The 19,380-nt window shown below is 39.6% G+C and overlaps 1 protein-coding gene across 2 annotated transcripts in view; it reads right to left on the bottom strand.

Moving 5' to 3' along the window:
• Positions 1–19,380, bottom strand: part of MYO6 (myosin VI) — a 261,541-nt gene that overhangs the window by 5,909 nt on the left and 236,252 nt on the right. Inside the window, exons 29-31 of one of the 2 annotated variants that reach the window (XM_056565911.1) lie at positions 8,801–8,904; positions 4,121–4,252; positions 1,956–1,982 (exon numbers count right to left, since the gene is read on the bottom strand). In XM_056565911.1, the coding sequence (XP_056421886.1) occupies positions 1,956–1,982; positions 4,121–4,252; positions 8,801–8,904 (263 nt within the window). The remainder of the gene's footprint in view (positions 1–1,955; positions 1,983–4,120; positions 4,253–8,800; positions 8,905–19,380) is intronic. The other variant, XM_056565913.1, reaches the window with a different exon arrangement.

Genomic DNA, 19,380 nt, shown 5'->3' with positions numbered 1-19,380 from the left:
TAAATTTTCTCAGAATTATCCACATTTTATTTGTGATTTCCCTAATATTTAAGCCAGGGTTTTATTGGGAATTTTGGTTATAGTGAAATTGCAGCTGTTGCTTGACCAAATGTCATTATGGAGCTCTAGCCAAACAGTGGCTTACTTGTCATGAAGGAAGCAATGCAATCTTACTACATGTTCTCATGAGTATATTTCTCAGCATTTTGCAAAGATTTCATCTTATTTCCTAGATAAAAAGCTTTACCAGTCATGTAATATAATACCCTAACACTATTTTTCTTCAGATACTTGATAAAAAAACAGTATTTGTAATAAAGTAAAAGCAACCATCTCCCATAAGCGCTAAAGAACAATCTTCATCTTCTCTTTAATAATGAATGCATAATACACCCCAAAGAGTCACATGATGTTACCCTTTATGCCAAGTTGTTATAGACGAATATCAATGCAATTGGCCATGTGATCATGATCTAGGAAAACATCTGCAATTGATTACTGACTCTATGCCATTCACAAACAGGCATAGGTATAATGGCTGGAAATATATTATCTTTGTTAAATGGGCACTGTCATAAAAAAACAGAGACATGCTAAAAGCTTTGGTCGGTGTTCAGACCTCAATCATGAGAACGAGTCAGGAGAAAAAGAGGGCACTAAATACATTCTCTCCAGGATTAGGGTTCCATAACCAGGATGGACGCATTATGTAAGTTTATGGGGCCATCATGGTCTCCCTGACACAGAGTGAGGAGAGAAGCACTACTTTTTCTTCTTTTGATCACTCAGAACTCGAGCAAACAAAACTTTTGACATGTCCCTAGGGCAGGTACACTTTAATGACCAAATGGCAGTCAAACATGATATACTGCACATATATATGAGAAACGTATTGAAGAATAAGGGTGTAACTTCTATAAAGGTTTCAGGGAGAAGCAAAGTTTTCTAAGCATGTCACATGGCGGCTGAAAGATTGCATTCTATATCCCACAACACCATTCGAGACTGTTAGCACCACCTTATGGTTACCTTTATCTTATCAAAGCAGTTTGCTACAGTTATGTCTCTTAATGTTTGACATTTGGGTTTTTTAGGGTGGACCTTCCTGTAGACAACATACCCGGCAGATGTCCTGTATATACTTTTATTGGAAAAAGCGACATTCTTACTATGTAAAATGGCACTGACTATTTGTGATACTAATGCTGCATTTCATAATGTTTAAAAGTGTGAAAAAAAAGCACACAATATTCTCCCGAGTGGAAAAATCAGCATATGAAGTCACATAATTCCTATGTGTCTTGAATAGTAGCCTAGGCAGTTTAGGATTGTAACTAATCCCAATACCCTAGCAGCTGGTAAGATATGGACTTGTGAATTAGGATGCACATAATGTGCTTCTAGAAAAGAACCACCACCAGGGGCAAAGCAGGGAGCGTCACATCACATTTTGGCCATACGCCACCAGTATAGGTTGTATACCGCTTAAGGGCATTTTGATGTATAAAACAGTACGACAATAGAACTTAACTGACCTAACAAGGTCTACGTTGTCACTATGTTTGGTCTATTTTTATGCTCGTTGTAGTGAAACAAAGAAATATGCCCTGCAGGGTAACATGGGCATCCTTCGCCTAACTGCCTATGACTTTACATGCAGTGTATAAGCAACATACGGTACATTGCATATAGTAAAGTAACATCACTACACTGGGTGGTTTTTCAGCACCATGTAGGTATTATAATAGATTCTAACATTTATGTGTTGCCATTGATCTTATTTGCTAAGGTTACTCAGGCTTGATGTCATGGATGGGACTTAATAGATGTGCCACTGCCAATATTGTTAAGGTTTTACTGATTTCCACAACTGTAGCAAACACCATGTTAGTTAGTAGCAAAAAGCATGAACACCTTTTCCTCTCAGGTTAGCGTTTCACCTTCTCCTTACTTACGTGCATTATTCATAAATGGAGCAAAATCTGTAAACAAATATTATTTGGAATTGAAAACATGCTATGTATATGAGATAAAATAATGTGGAGACATTAACACACATAAAATGTATTACAACAGTTAGAAGAAAAAGTTACAGTGCTGGGACTTCTAGTCCAATGGTGGGTGTTCAGCTCCCAAGACCTGACCCAGGGTCCAAGAGAGGTATATATAAAAAAAAAAAAAAAAATTGTGCCAGCATCCCGATTGCTGGATTATTTTTCCATCGAGTGAAAGTACAGCAAAGTTTCAATCTCAATAGGATATTTCTAAAGCTGCAGAAAGATCCCATTGTGGGATTATATGGTCACTGTACTTTCATTTGATGGGGGGAATAAACCAGTCTGTTCCTTCACTGAAGCTTTGGGGTGACGCCTCTACTTCTTTGTTTTTTTTTGGGAAATAACATGAATCTTCTTCTTTAGATGCATAGACACACAACTGGATCCCAGCTCATGATAAGTGGTCCAAAAGTGGGCACCCTATTAAGCATTCTGTGAGTACTATTTAAGTAATGATAGGGTTTATTATGGGCACTATGGTAAATGAACAAGTTGAGTGCCTTCTTGTTTTTTCTACCACCAGTAACTACAAGAGATTTTCCAAATTCAAAGAAATGCTAAGCCTAGAAATGAATTTTACTCAGACAGGAGATACAACATCTGCTTCAGGAACATGCAGAAAATCCTACAAACAGTCCTGCAGAGAACTCAAGGGTTAATTTTCTGCTGATCTGTTCCATTTTTAGCTGGTAGACAGGGCTTAGTACTCCTGGACGTATACTACAGATACAGTAGGACAAAGAGTTGAGGCTCCTTCTGCAGCCAGCTTGCATTGCAATGAGATGTCGTTTTGTGAAAAGGTAGATGCTGATCTCCTAAGACATACATCGAAAAGTCCTTCCTAAATTCCTTAAAGTCTTAAATGCAGTACAGTGGTCCCTCATGTAACAATATTAACTGGTTCCAGGATGACTATTGTATGTTGAGACCATAACTCTATGGAAACCTGGTTATTGGTTCTGAAGCCCCCAAAATGTCATCCAAAATAGGAAAAGGTGAGGGTTAAAGAAAGATAAGTAGATATCTAATACAGATAAACCAAATCCTTACATATAAAAGTAAGAAAGATCTGCTGGAAGCTGTAATCACTGTCTATGTAGAGGACAGGAGCTTCTTCAGGGTCCTGTACAGTACAAGCAATGTCCTAAAAAAGTAAAATGGAGCCGCCTGTACCTGGTGTCCAAAGGAGCAGCTAACCCTGGCACAGATAGAGAGGAGTACAGAACATGTAATACCTCCCTGTACTGTAGGGGGCACTACCAGACAGGAATTCAGTAATACAGGTGTTTTTCCAGTGAATGCCCATTCTGATTGGTCAGATGTTCCAGCCATTGAAACGTTTTGTAGATCTGGACTGTCCGTAGCATTGTATGTTGAGTATGGCACGTTGAGTTACCACGGTACAGATAAGACCATTGTATGTTGAAAATATTGTAACCTGAGGGACCACTGTACAATATTAAGGGAGTAATTGTTAAAAATTTTCATTACTAATGCTGCATATATTTACATTCAACATTGATGCAGGGTCGTCCAGTTGTCCATGCATAGAACTTATAGCTAATAACCAATTCCAATGTGTATACAAACATGAATACACATAGCCCCCCCCCCCTCCCAAAGATATCACACTTCTTTAATAGTTTCCCAAACATGGCATAAGCTGGCAGAGATTAATTTGTTCAGAAGATGTGAGGCATTTTTTTTTTACGTATGGTTATCTATACAAATTAGCTCAATCTTTTAAGTAAGGATTAAAGTCTTCATTGGGGAAATTTAACCTGGAAAAAACCTCTCGTACAGCAGTTACAGGTATTTCTATGAGAAGCACAAACTATTTGAAGTAGTGTTTAAAGGAAATGAGAAGTATTATCCTCAAGGATTAAGTATTTAGAACAGAAATTGATTTTGGCTTTTCACAAGTGGAACAAAACGATTAAGAAAACACTTATTCAGAGTAGAAGTCTAATTCCATGACCCAGCACGTGTAAATAAAGTAGGAACAGTAACTATGCTTATATATATTTATATACAAAGACTATAATTACTAAGTCTAGGCTTACCGTAATCCATAACCGACTTAGGGGCACGCTGGTCAGTATCCGCATTGCGCTTCTTGTTCTTGGACTTCCAGGCATGGTAAACCTTGAGCCGCCTGTGAAATTCCTCTCTGCATGCTGCTAGCAACTCAATATCTGTTTACAACATTTATGGGAGAAAAATGATAATATTTTGGTTAATGCTACCATATAAGGGCTTAATTACATTACATTTTGGGGAAACGGCAGCTGGATCCAGTGGAAGAATTTGAAAAATGGCCTTATCCCTGCTGGACCCGTGCAGCACCCTATTCATTTGAATGAACTGATTTTGTTGCCGGACTGAAAACGGTGGTCCGATACCAACTCCCACTGATCAGATTGTTATCTTTTATCCTGTGGATGCATTTATGAGGACTACACGTAGAGGTTAAACAGAAATAGAGAGCCCTCAATAGTGTAATACTGCATATGCAAAGGTAAATGCTCAGTGACAGCATGCCCTTACCACAGTTGGTTGTGCAGGGCCACGCAGAATTTTGGACCATGTGTAACATGTAATCCAACTCCTCAATGCTGCCTTCCCATTGATACAGAACAGCTAGCAAACAAGAGAATCCTCCAAGGAGCGATAAGGAGTTTATTCCCAGCATGCAACGCGTTTTGTGGCAGACCGCCTGATGAAGCATTGCATGCTGGGAATAAAACTTGCCTTATTTTTAACTGATGTCCACATTCTCTCAGCCTCTGGTTTGATCTTATGACTCCTTGAAGGATTTTCTTGTTTGCTAGCTACACATAAAAGTATCAGATGAACAATATTTGATGCTATCTGAAAAAATATGTTCACAAATAAGCTATGGAATTTTTCCCCAATATAATTTCAGTGACTTTATTGTTACATGAGGCTCTATGGATACATTTACCTTAAATGCCAGAAGCAGTGTGAAAATAATATAAATTGTACCTGAACCATACTAGTAACTTTCAAGAAATTATCACATGTATAACCATAAGACGGCTGCAAAGTCACTATGCCACTGAAATGATCTCATTACAGTAAGTATCAACACAGGACTCACACCCACATGGTAGACTACTGTCAAGTGTTTTCTCAAATGAAGTGAGAAAAAGGGTGAGATAACAACACTGAGTTCAAGGGAAATCCTTTGAGAGATCACGTCCACTAGAGATTGCCGATTCACAATATACACTGCTCAAAAAATAAAGGGAACACTTAAACAACACAATCTAACTCCTAGTCAATCACACTTCTGTGAAATCACACTGTCCGCTCAGGAAGCAACACTGTGACAATCAATTTCACATGCTGTTGTGCAAATGGAACAGACAACAGGTGGAAATTATAGGCAATTAGCAAGACATCCCCAATAAAGAAGTGGTTCTGCAGGTGGTGACCACAGACCACTTCTCAGTTCCTATGCTTCCTCACTGATGCTTTGGTCACTTTTGAATGCTGGCGGTGCTTTCACTCTAGTGGTAGCATGAGACAGAGTCTACAACCCACACAAGTGGCTCAGGAGGTGCAGCTCATCTAGGATGGCACATCAATGCGAGCTGTGGCAAGAAGGTTTGCTGTGTCTGTCATCGTAGTGTCCAGAGCATGGAGGCGCTACCAGGAGACAGGCCAGTACATCAGGAGGCGTGGAGGAGGCCGTAGGAGGGCAACAACCCAGCAGCAGGACCCCTACCTCTGCCTTTGTGCAAGGAGGAGCAGGAGAAGCAGTGCCAGAGCCCTGCAAAATGACCTCCAGCAGGCCACAAATGTGCATGTGTCCACTCAAACGGTCAGAAACAGACTCCATGAGGGTGGTATGAGGGCCCGACGTCCACAGGTGGGGGTTGTGCTTACAGCCCAACACCGTGCAGGACATATGGCATTTGCCAGAGAACACAAATAATGGCAAATTCGCCACTGGCTCCATGTGCTCTTCACAGATGAAAGCAGGTTCACACTGAGCACATGTGACAGACGTGACAGACGAGTCTGGAGACGCCGTGGAGAACATTCTGCTGCCTGCAACATCCTCCAGCATGACCGGTTTGGTGGTGGGTCAGTAATGGTGTGGGGTGGCATTTCTTTGGGAGGCCGCACAGCCCTCCATGTGCTTGCAAGAGATAGCCTGATTGCCATTAGGTACTGAGATGAGATCCTCAGACTCCTTGTGAGACCATATGCTGGTGCGGTTGGCCCTGGGTTCCTCCTAATGCAAGACAATGCTAGACCTCATGTGGCTGGAGTGTGTCAGCAGTTCCTGCAAGAGGAAGGCATTGATGCTATGGACTAGTCCATCCCACTCCTCAGACCTGAATTCAATTGAGTACATTTGGGACATCATGTCTCGCTCCATCCACCAACACCACATTGCACCACAGACTGTCCAGGAGTTGGCAGATGCTTTAGTCCTGATCTGGGAGGACATCCCTCAGGAGACCATCCGCCAAATCATCAGGAGCATGCCCAGGTATTGTAGGGAGGTCATACGGGCCTGTGGAGGCCAAACACACTACCGAGCCTCATTTTGACATGTTTTTAGGACATTACATCAAAGTTGGATCAGCCTGTAGTGTGGTTTTTCACTTTGATTTTGAGTGTGACTCCATATCCAGACCTCCATGGGTTGATAAATTTGGTTTCCATTGATAATTTTTGTGTGATTTTGTTGTCAGTACATTCAACTATGTAAAGACGAAAGTATTTAATACGATTAGTTCATTCATTCAGATCTAGGATGTGTTATCTTAGTGTTCCATTTTTTTTATGAGCAGTGTATATGAATGTTCCTAGCTGTTTTGTACAACTGCGTAGTAAATTATTTATTGCACCATGACATTCAATTCGGAACAATTCACTTTAAAAGAAAAAATATTTACTCACTTATCAAGTTGAGTAAATCTGTATACAGAACTGTAAGCATGTATATTGAACTTTTAAGTCCCCCTGTGCCCGGGCTGCAGAAACTAAAAAAAAAAACTAACTTTAGCTCACCTTCCTACATTCCCCATTGCACCGATGAAAAAAAGAATTTGCCTTTGTCTGCTTGTCCGTCATGTCCCATAGTGTAATTCTGCCGCTACTACTAGCTTTTCATAGGCACACATATCCTGCCTTGTCGAACAAGTTCCATACTGTAAAGCTGGTACAGCTGCTATTACCCCTGCTGTCACTACAACAAGCCTGACATAGCCATATATCTCCAGCCTTGTCCATTATGTTCCGTACTACAGCTGTAGTTGTGACTGGTACTTTGCTTCTTCTACTTCCAACTTTACACAGCTGCACATCTCCTACACTGTTCATCATGTCCCATATAAGACTGTTCCTGCAGGGAATCCTTCTTTTGCTGCACAGGGTAAATCTAACAAACCTGAAATAGCCATTAAAAAAATAATTTTTGGAGAGTTTTGTGAAAAGTCCTTGTGCAGTTTCTGTGTCCTCCATCACACAATTGACTTGTTTTTGAAAATGGCTACTTCCTGTTTCTGTGGCCTCCCTCGGACTACAATCCTCAGCTTTGTTTCAAGGTTGGAGGTGACTTTTTTCCCTCCCACACTTGGATTGCGCCACCCATTGCAACACAGCACAATCTGACACACAAACTATGGATTGGCCTGATGATGAATACATGCACATGCTCGCTGGGAATATTATCAGGGGGCTGGATTTATACACAACAGACAATGCAGCCAAACCCCCTTTTAAAACCTGACTTGTGATGCATTGTCTCAGGCCACACAGCAAACTGGGAAAGGTCAGAGACAACACTAATTTTATAGGCTGCAGAAAGCAAACTTCTGGTAAAAAGAAAGACAAATAAATTTGATATCAACCACCAAACACAGGTATGTAAAGTATATTAGTAACTAGACTAACTTTGCTGCCGCTGGCTCACATTCAAAGATCCAAAAATCTAAGAATACCCCTTTATTGCAGCAGGATTTATCAGTTTTAGTGGTCGCAACTTAGTGGTAACATTTCAGAATTTTGTTTCTATTGTGAACTAGATTAGGTCATTTTTGACAATAAAATTCCTTTTATTTAAAGGCCATTATCGCACGTCTCTATTGACCGCTCATTTAACATAGTTAACAACAATAGTGTGCTATCCGTCATTAAACTATACAAGCACTATGGCACAACAAGCCTACATTAGAGTGATTCATGCCTAAAAGTGCGCATTCCAGAATAACTACCTACCTTACTCCTGGGTAACTGCCGTCTCTGTATACTGTATCCAAAGGCTAGCAATACACTGTCCCAGTCCCCTTCTGATGTATGGTACAGTTCCCTCTCACCTAATCTCTATTTAGTCAATAATGTTATCATTCCCATTACAACTTGTAAACTGACTGTACAAGTTGTAATGGGAATGATAGTGTTTATTGTTCTTTGGAATTGGATATTTTATTTAGTGGGATAGTTTTGTATATATTTTTTTAATGCTACTGTTTAACTGTAAAAAATATATATCTACTAACCGAAAATAATCTAAAGGAGGTAACTGTTTAACTTCTAGCAAGAGAACTGGGTCATTTGGTCACCTAAAGCTGTGTTCTCCTGCCGAATTATAACAATTAAGAGCTGTGCACTCTCCCCACAGCAGCCGTCTCGTCTCTTTACTCCATGTGCGCACTTTTAATTGCTCGCTGCTTTTCTTTTAATAGCTGGTTTTGTCGACTTACCACATGAAGTATTGATCGCATCTCTGAGCTCTGCATATTTCCACTTGCTTAAGTCATACTTCTTGACGCTGGCAGCAGATTTTGTAGCTTGGACTTGCACGCCTCTGTAACAACACCATACACAAGTTATTTTATACAATAAATGACACTAAATACCAACTACAGGCTAAACAATAAAAAGCTTTTGGAAACTACATGAGAATAGAAATCTGCAATATGGCAGATGCAGTACAACGACAAATATTTACTTTGTACTCCGAAATATATACTTTAGAGTTTTAGAGCTCCTTATCACACCCATGAGCCTTGGATTCACACCCAAGCCCATTTAGCAAAAAAGCTTGAGCCTACTTAACTTTTTAGTTAGGTACGCTGACAACCTAAGTACTGATACCTAAGTATTGATAATTGAGCAGCACAGTGGCTCAGTGGTCAGCACTGTTGCTTGCAGAGCTGGAGTCTTGGGTTCAAATCTGACCAAGGACAACCTCTGCAATGAGTTTGTATGTTCTCCCAGTGTTTGTGTGGGTTTCACACTCCAAAAACATACTGATAGGTAAATTTAGACTGTGAGCCCCAACAGGGACAGGGACAAATCTGAATGTACACCGCTGCAGAATCTGTGTGCGCTATATAAATAAAGACTAATTATTAAATAAAGAATTATTATAGTCAACCAAATTGTAAAATTAGTGAGTAATTGGAGGTCGAGCAAGAAAATAAAAACTGCATTAAAAATATATATAAAAAATATTGATCTGACTATATGTCCTATATAGTCTTTATATATGTCCTATATAGTCTATCTATATAGACTACTAGCTGAGTACACAGCGTTGCCATGTTTTTCCTTCCGAATCCTTGTTGTGGAGGAAAATCAACAGAGGAAGCTTTTGACTTCATATCCCTTCCTCATATATTGTTGTCATTAGAGATGAGCGAACTTACAGTAAATTCGATTCGTCACGAACTTCTCGGCTCGGCAGTTGATAACTTTTCCTGCATAAATTAGTTCAGCTTTCCGGTGCTCCGGTGGGCTGGAAAAGGTGGATACAGTCCTAGGAGACTCTTTCCTAGGAATGTATCCACCTTTTCCAGCCCACCGGAGCACCTGAAGGCTGAACTAATTTACGCAGGAAAAGTCATCAACGAGCCGAGAAGTTCGTGACGAATCAAATTTACTGTAAGTTCGCTCATCTCTAGTTGTCATATCCCAACCCCATATCCTGTCCTCCTATCCCGACCTCCTGTCCCGACCCGTCATATGTGTACCAGGTATTGAAATATCTCCAGCCGTACAGAAGTTATGTGGGAACATACATTTTCATTGATTTGCATGGGACTTTAAACAAAAACCCCGACCCTCACAAATGGGGGTAGTTAAGGGTTAAATTAACTATCCTATATTTTAAGTGGACATATAAGTAACATGTGACCAAGTATTATCGAAATATCTCCAGCCGTTTGGAAGTTATGCAGTAACATATATTTCCATTGACTTGTATGGGACTTTAAACAAAACCCCAACCCTGTCAAATAGGGGTGAGTAAGGGTCAAATCACCTATCCTATGTTTGTTGTTGACATATAAGTAACATGTGTGCCAAGTTTCATGTTAATATCTTCAGCGGTTTGGACGTGATGCTGGAACATATACACACACACATGTTGAGTTTTACATAAATATATATATATATATATATATATATATATAAATGGAGATTAATAGGTTATGCAACTTGTAACTTACTTAGTACCATGAAAATAAAATATTTACATTTAAATGTAATCAAGAGTTCTTTAAGCATCAATCACAAGAAAGGGTCATTAGAATTACCCTTATTATATGTATCCTGTGTACTAAATCTATCCATGCTATATATAGTAGGAATAGCTAAAACCTGTACAAGTAAAAAAGTGTCAAATTGAGCATATCCCTGATTCATAACTGACTTCAAGTGTTTTGGTGGAAAATGTCATGCCAACCTGTAGCAGAATCACTCCTTGTCCAATTTACTAATAAGATAACCTTTGAAATGAAGCAGCATTTTTCCCATTTCAGAGGAAAACTAAAACAAAATTCAATTCCTCAGGTTCAAAAGTATATTGAAAACGCAATAAAATCTACCTACCTATGACAAACGGAATAAAATTCCTGTTTTAAAGGAAATCTGTACTGCATGAATTTTAAATAATCCTGTGCCCCTTTAACTCACCTTCCTACGTTCCCCCATTGCTCTGGTACCGGCCTCACGGTCCTCCGCTACGATCCTCTTGCTGCTTCCTGGGGACGGTGACGTCACAGAGCGTCGGTGTATCACCGGCCGCAGCGATGTCCCGCCTCGGCCGGTGATAGGCTGAGCGCACTGTCATGTAAGGATCTCTGTCCAGCTCCTTACATGACAGTGCGCTCAGCCTATCGCCGGCCGAGGCGGGACATCGCTGCGGCCGGTGATACACCGACGGCTCTGTGACGTTACCGTCCCCAGGAAGCAGCAAGAGGACCGCAATGAAGGACCGTGAGGAAGGTGAGTTAAAGTTTATTTTTGCAGCCTGGGCACAGGAATATGTAAAATTCATGCAGTACAGATGTCCTGTAAGTCATTCTGACTGTAATAAATTACTCTATAAGCTTTGTAGTCCCCCTATAATGGAGATTTAAAAGGGTCCAGAAACCATCTCAACATATGGATTCATTACATATATTTTTGTGTAATTATTTTGCATTTATTTTGAATGTTTTAAATTCATATATTATAAGCTATTATAAAATTTTCCACATTTGCCCGAGCGTTACCAAGTACCGTATTTGCTGCCTAATGCAGCTATTGAATAATGGTAGCAGTGGTTTAGCTGACATAATCTATTAACATGATTATCTCCAGTAGCTATCATTTTGCCTTTAACACTTTCCAGTAATAATAATTTGTATTATTTAAAACAAAAGACACAATGGGATGCACTCATTAAGAATAATAAAACATAGAGATCGCGCTTTTTGAATGTAGCACCGAATTGAACTTTACTCCGATATTTCATGTCAATGTCATGCCCTGTCTTGTGCACAACACAACAACAATCTCTGCTAAACACTACATAATGAGCAATGTAAATCCTGTTATATTATTATTAGCCCAAACAACTGCTCTGTTCTGTATCTCGCAGTATGGCACCGAAATGGGAATACAGACATAATTAAATTAGCATACATAGTGCAATGTTTTAAGGAAGAGCTGTATGGCACAACAAGCGCCTCAATTATTCAAGTCCGTAATAAACTTTTTTATGATTATTATTTCAAAAAAATAAATTAAGGTATCAAGCATTTTATGACTTGATTAAAATATTAAAACTCATTTAAATTAATGAAAATATTAATTATCCATAAACAAAACCATACTAAAATTGCACATCTTCGGCAGGTAGCTATACACATTAAAATTGATGAAAGAGGATTATTCAACCAAAACAACTGTACATTGAGTGAACGAACAATCAATCATTTCAGCCAACCAATGGAAAGTCTGGTGTAATATAAAGCTTCCTCTGACAACTGCTAGTCCTTGACCATGCATGGTGCTGTGGGCCATTACATAAACAATCAGTGTGAAAGAGGGTTCTACAATGAAAGCTTGGTTACCCTTTTCCTGGGGTCATTAGACATGTATGGCTTTTATATGTATGGAGTTATTTGTGCCTGGTTTAACAGATGTTCAACCTACCTTTAAGAACAAAGTTTCTAGAAGGTTTCTGTATAACACACACACAATTTCTATATATATCCACACACACACACACACAATTGCACCAATAATTCTAAATGGAAAAAACAAAAAAACAGAAAAAACAAGACGAACATACATTTTTCACATTTGTAGTGATGCTTTTGCGGTGCATTTTTTTATTCATTTAAAATGTATTTTTTTAGAAGCATGCTATTCAAAGGAACGCTAAACGCAGAAAATGTGCAGAAATAATAAGATGTCCTAGCTATTCCTCCCTTAATCTTCTCCTTTCCTTTGCACCTATTGTGTTTCATAGTACAATTGAAACTGAGGTATACATAAAGAAATCTTCTCCATGTTTCAGGAAATCAGGCATGCTTCCCTCCCCCTCCTCACTGTCCTGGGTCTGGCTAGAGCCCCCTTGTTTGCAGTATCCATTCGACAATCTTCGGCTCTCCCATAAAGCTATATAGAGGGGGCGTGGCTACCCCGCTTCGTGCGAAGGGTTGTGACGTGCCGCTGTGGAGGAGAGCCGGGGCTCCATACAGTACAGGAGATTGCAGGGGGCCGCATTGCTCAGACCCCCCGCAATCTAAAACTTATCTCCTATCCACAATACTACTTTAAATGTGGAACTGTTCTCTATGTAACAACATGTACAGCAAATTCTGTGGCCACACTTATATGTCCCCTTAACTTGTAACCAAGTAGTAGTTTTTGACTCTTTAGATGTATATAGGCTAGGATAGGTAAGCTTGTCCCCCTTGGTAAAGTTCAGCCCCATAGTCAGTTACTGGGCAAAGATGGAACAGATCCACCGGAGATTAACCACTGTGGTCCCTGCAGAATTCTACAAGACTATTTGCTTTGAGAGTATCCAGAAAATGCAGAAAACTGACATACAGAGATGCCACCTATTATTTCTTGTTTAACATCCTCATTCATTTCTAGGTTTTGAGTTCCTTTGTAATGAACAAATCAAAGCACGGTTACATATAGTTTCATTGATTTAATGTATTTTTTAATGTTTAAGGCTAAGTTCACACAGTGCAAAAAGAAAACAAAAAAGAAATACTATACTGTATAATCCAATAATGTGCTCTAAGAAAGCCTAAAAGAAAGCGGCCGCCAGTGCAAACATTGTTTTAAAATACGTTTTTTTTTTTAAATATATTATTCGTGCACTGAGAGACACTATGTCATAGACTTTAAAGGAACACATTGAATTCACATTGTTAGATAAAACGGTCGCTTTTTATATCTACTTTACTGCCGCTTTTTGGCTTTGATTTTACAATGTGTGAACGGAATCAAAATCAAGAAATTAGGTAACATTAAAGTTGTGCCAAAATTACTGAATTAATGTGTATATTTGTATAATTATCATGTCCACATTGATAGTCTTACCAACCTAGACAAAATATCAGACATTTCTTTGGCCATTTCATCCCTGAAGAAATGGTTAACAAAACAAAAAGTGAATAAAAAAAGAATATGGAACAACGACATAGCAATAAAAAGAGTTATACATACAACATCTATACTGAGGAATACAAATTACCCAAATAACTATCATTGGTCCTCAGCAAATGCATCAAATATTGATAGACTCCCAAATATTACTATTCCATTGGTAAAGTATGTTGGGAGTAGTAAGATGGCAGCTGCTCCTGAGCCAGTCTCATACTCCCTGTTTGACATCTTGACCTACATGTATAAAGGACCATCCATGAAATACATTAACCTCTCCAGTGCAAGAAGGTGCTCAAACAGTGCTGAGCCACACTACACTAATACTATACAGGCACTATGCCAGTATCAGTATATATGACCCAAAGTTATGTTAAATACATCCACCGAATCAGAGTTCAGAGTTCAAGGCTTGTCATTACACTCGCGTGATGCCTGACTGGCTCTAGTGATGAAAAAGCCATCAGCAGTTCCAATGGCATGTACTTTGGTAAAAGGTTATTTGGAGGAAAGTAAAAAAGGTCATCACTTCAACAGTGAAATATTCCTTTCTTGTGTAATTGTCCTCTTATCTGCGGCAACTAGGAAAAGATCAGGTAAATTCAGTCTTTATCTATAGAAACGATTTATAATGCTTCAGGCATAAAACCAGTTGTAATAAAATGTGTCAGTGCTATCCATGGCTACCAATGACATCACTGCTTTGGAAACATGGGTGATGTATTTTTACATGGGACTGTATGTCAGAGGGGCTCAGGGGAGGTGGTCATGTATTTTAATATAGGACTGTATTTTGGAGGGGGTGATCAATTTTTACATGGGACTGTATGTTGAAGGGGCTGAGGGGAGATATTCGGCCATATAAATATGACATCTGCAACAAAGCATTTACTCAGCGCTGCTCATTGGAATCTCATCTGAAGAAAATCCACGGGGTGCAGCAAGGGTATGCGTATAAGCAGAGGAGGGACAAGCTATTTGTGTGTGACTGTTTACATGGGACTGTTTATTGGTGGGGCTGAGGGAGTAGAGTGATGTTTTTACAGTATGTTTAATGGGGTATTCCGCTGCCCCTGCGTTCAGAACATTTTGTTCCAAACGCTGGGTGCGGCCGGTGGGGGTCGTGACGTCACACCACGCTCCCTCACCCAGCATTCTAAATGAACGCCGAGTGCTGCACAGAGATTGCTGGGGTCCCAGCGGCAGGAATCCTGTAATCAGACATTTTATCCCCTATCTTTTGGAGAGGGGATAAGATGTCTAGGGGCGGAATACCCCTTTAAGGGGCTGATGTATTTTTGCATTGGAGTGTATGTTGAAATTATATACAGTCATGGCCGTAAATGTTGGCACCCCTGAAAATTTTCAAGGAAATTTTATATTTCTCACAGAAAAGGATTGCAGTAACACATTTTGCTATACACATGTTTATTCCCTTTGTGTGTATTGGAAATAAACCAAAAAAGGCAGTAAAAAAAGCAAATTGCACGTAATGTCACACCAAACTCCAAAAATGGCGTGACGTCACCCTGCCGCTCAGCCTATTGCCGGCCGAGTCGGAACTTCGCTGCGGCCGGTGATTCGCTGAGTGCAGTATGACTCGCTGACCACCGGCAACCAGGAAGAGGATCGCGGTGGAGGCCGGATACGGTTACCAGAGGCACTGGGGGAGCGAAGGAAGGTATGTACCTATTTATTTTTTTACTGCTGGCAGTATGGACCATAATTTTCCTATTCTGGAGTTCTCCTTTAACTTAAAATTTGGTTGCACACCCTTTGGAAAAAATAACTGAAATCAGTCGCTTCCTATAACCATGAATAAGCTTCTTACACCTCTCAGTCGGATTGTTAGACCACTCCTCCTTTGTAAACTGTTCCAGGTCTCTCTTATTGGAAGGGCGCCTTTTCCCAACAGCAATTTTAAGATCTATCCACAGGTGTTCAATGGGATTTTGATATGGACTCATTGCTGCCACTTCAGAACTCTCCATCTCTCCAACTCTCCATCTCTCCAACTCTCTCTGTTGCCATCCATTTCTGGGTGTTTTTTGACGTATGTTTGGGGTCATTGTCTTGATGGAAGATCTTGGACCCAGCTTTCTGACACTGGGCTGTACAGTGGGACATAACATCCATTGGTAATCCTCAGATTTCATGATGCCTTGCACACATTCAAGGCACCCAATGCCAGAGGCAGCAAAACAACCCCAAAACATCATTGAACCTCCACCATATTTCACTGTAGGTACTGTGTTCTTTTCTTTGTAGGCCTCATTCCGTTTTCGGTAAACAGTAGAATGATGTGCTTTACCAAAAAGCTCTATCTTGGTCTCATCTGTCCACAAATCATTTTCTTAGAAGGATTTTTGGCTTACTCAAGTTAAATTCAGCAAAATGTAGTCTTGTTTTTTTATGTCTCTGTGTCAGCTGTGGGGTCCAACTAGGTCTCCTGCCATAGCGTTTTTTTTATTTCATTTAAATGTCGATGGATAGTTTGCACTGACACTGATGCTCCCTGAGCCTGCAGGACAGCTTGAATATCTTTGGAACTTGTTTGGGGCTGCTTATCCACCTTCCAGACTATCTTGCATTGACACCTTTCATGAATTTTTCTCTTCTGCCCATGCCCAGGGAGATTAGCTACGGTGCCATGGGTTGCAGTCTTCTTGGTAATGTTGCACATTGTGGACAAAGGCAAATCTAGATCTCTGGAGATGGACTTGTAACCTTGAGATTGTTGATATTTTTCCACAATTGTGGTTCTCAAGTCTTCAGGCAGTTCTCTTCTCCTCTTTCTGTTGTTCATGCTTAGTGTGGCACACACAGACACACAATGCAAAGACTAAGTGAACGTCTCTCCTTTTTATCTGCTTTCAGGTGTGATTTTTATATTGCCCACACCTGTTACCTGGCCCAGGTCAGTTTAAAGGAGCATCACATGCTTGAAACAATCTTATTTTTTCACAATTTTGAAAGGGTGCCAATAATTTTGTCCAGCCAATTTTGGAGTTTGGTGTGACATTATGTCCAATTTGCTTTTTTTCCTCCCTTTTTTGGTTTAGTTCCAATACACACAAAGGGAATAAACATGTGTACAGAAAAACATGTGTTACTGCAATCCTTTTCTGTGAGGGAAACTTAATTTTCTTGAATAATTTCAGGGATGCCAACATTTACGGCCATGACTGTATATTTACATGGGGCTGAGAGGAGACGGTTGATGTATTTTTACAAGGGACCGTATGTTGGAAGTACTGAGGGGGAGCATTTTTCTGCTCTTGCCATGGGAGCAAAAAGAGCTAGCTATGGCTCTGCAGGAGGAACAGTGCTGTGCACTTTGAACACATTGTCATTTTTCTCACTTAATATATTTCCAAAGGTGCTATTTACATGAAATTTTTACCAGATATTGGTAACATCCCGAGTAATCCATAAAGTAATCAAAACAAATAAGATCAGAAATTAAGTTATGTGCAATAATGTGAAATGACACAGGGAAAAAGTATTAAACGCATAAAGAGAGGGAGGTGTAAAAGGCATGGAAAGCAAAGACAACAGCTAAAATCTATCAGTAATTAAAAAGCAATCAAAACAGCTTGTCAGTGCAAATTAATATCAGATGGTTCAATCCCAACTGACAGCCTACAAAAAGGTCTCATTGCCAAGGTGTCACAAGACAAATCTCATGATTTATAAAATTATCAGTAAGCATGTTCAATATTATTTCCCTGTGTCATTTCACAGTATTACACATAACTAAATGTCTGAGTTTATTTGTTTTGGTTTCCTTTTATGTATGGATTACTTGGGTTGTTACCAACATCTGGTGAAAATTTCATGTCAATAGCACCTTTGTAAATATATTTAGTGAGGAAAACGTGTTAAATACTTATTTCACCTGCTGTATGCTGCCGGTTGGGACAATTAACTCTGAATCCCTAAAGCCACAGGCAATATATCAACATGTTCCGTGTAAAAGAAAAGCTACCAAAACAACTGCCCTATTTTTATTTTTTGTTTTTTATACATCACTCAAATCTCTGCAGCTATTGTTTAAGGATGCATATAAAAGACAACCTGATTTGTTTAGCCATTGCATGCACTCTGTACATAATTCTGTAAAGGGTTTCTCCAATTCCAGATATTAGTGGCCTAGGCTCAAGATATGCCATCGGTGGCGTGCCTATATTAGTTCAGCTTTTTAGGTGAACTGCAGTGCCTGGATACACAATGTACATGAGCTAAAGGCCTTGACTCTGTTTATTGTGTATTGGTGGTGCCAGCCGGGTACTGTAGCTCAGCTACCATTGAAGTTAATGGGAACTGAGCTGCAGTATCCTGATGCTGACACTACACAGCGTACAAGCTTCTAGCTGATGTAGCCATCACTGTTTACACTAGAATACGTAGTCCAGCAGTAGCAGTTATCTGAGAAGGGGTCTTAGTTTTGGCAACTTCTCCTCTCTGGTGCAGCAACATATAAATGCCATTTCCGGCGGTGTTAAGGACCTACACATCACCTTGGATGTTTCATTTTAAAAGCTATTGAAACCAAAAGTTTTTTTCAGGACTCTTTTTTTTTTTTTTTTTATTATTATGAGATAACCTCAGGATAGGTCATTAATATCTAATAGGTGGAGTTCAGACATACCCACCGAGCAGCTGGTTGCCAGAGCGGCAGCACATACAGAGAACAGCAGACAGCTCTGTAAATTGTGTAGAGACTGTTATGAGATACTGCAATCAGCTTCTAATGAAGTAAATGGAAGCTGAGTTGCAGTAATCTAACATGGCCACTAAATGTCTGCTTCCAGCTCAGTTCTCTGCATATGCAGATGCCATGGTTACATCCCTACCAGACAGATATAGATATCATATTAAAGGGATAGGTCATCTATAAGAAAAGAGAAAACCCTTTAACAAAAAAAAAAAAAAATATATATATATATATTTACACACATTGATAGTTATATTTACTTTAAAATGGTGGCACTAAGAGTCAGATTGCATTCATTACAGGCTGCAAACTGCTCCTAGTTTCAGACTTTTTCTTTAGGGTATATCTAATTTAGTAATACTGTACATACTGGATGTGAGGTCTGTGTGTTCAGGATACTGCTACATTCACTAGTATAAGTGAAGTATATGAATAAACATTGCTACACCCCTATACTTGTTTCAACTTCTAAAAACCATGAGGGATTTCCTCTTCCTTGTGGTGATGGTGAGGAATATTGGGATTTCCTCATTCACTTTGCAAACAGCTATGTGTGTGCTTTCCTTCCAATCTACACTCACACTCAGTATGTGTAATCTACCCTCCCTGAACACTCGGATGATTTTCTGCTTTTCCTCATATTGATCTGCCATGTACAACTTCCTCTCT

The sequence above is a fragment of the Hyla sarda genome, chromosome 3 (genome assembly GCF_029499605.1).
Source record: "Hyla sarda isolate aHylSar1 chromosome 3, aHylSar1.hap1, whole genome shotgun sequence".
NCBI classification, from domain to species: Eukaryota; Metazoa; Chordata; class Amphibia; order Anura; family Hylidae; genus Hyla; species Hyla sarda.
Note: the sequence above shows the minus strand (reverse complement) of the source record. Positions and strands in the feature narration are given on the sequence as shown.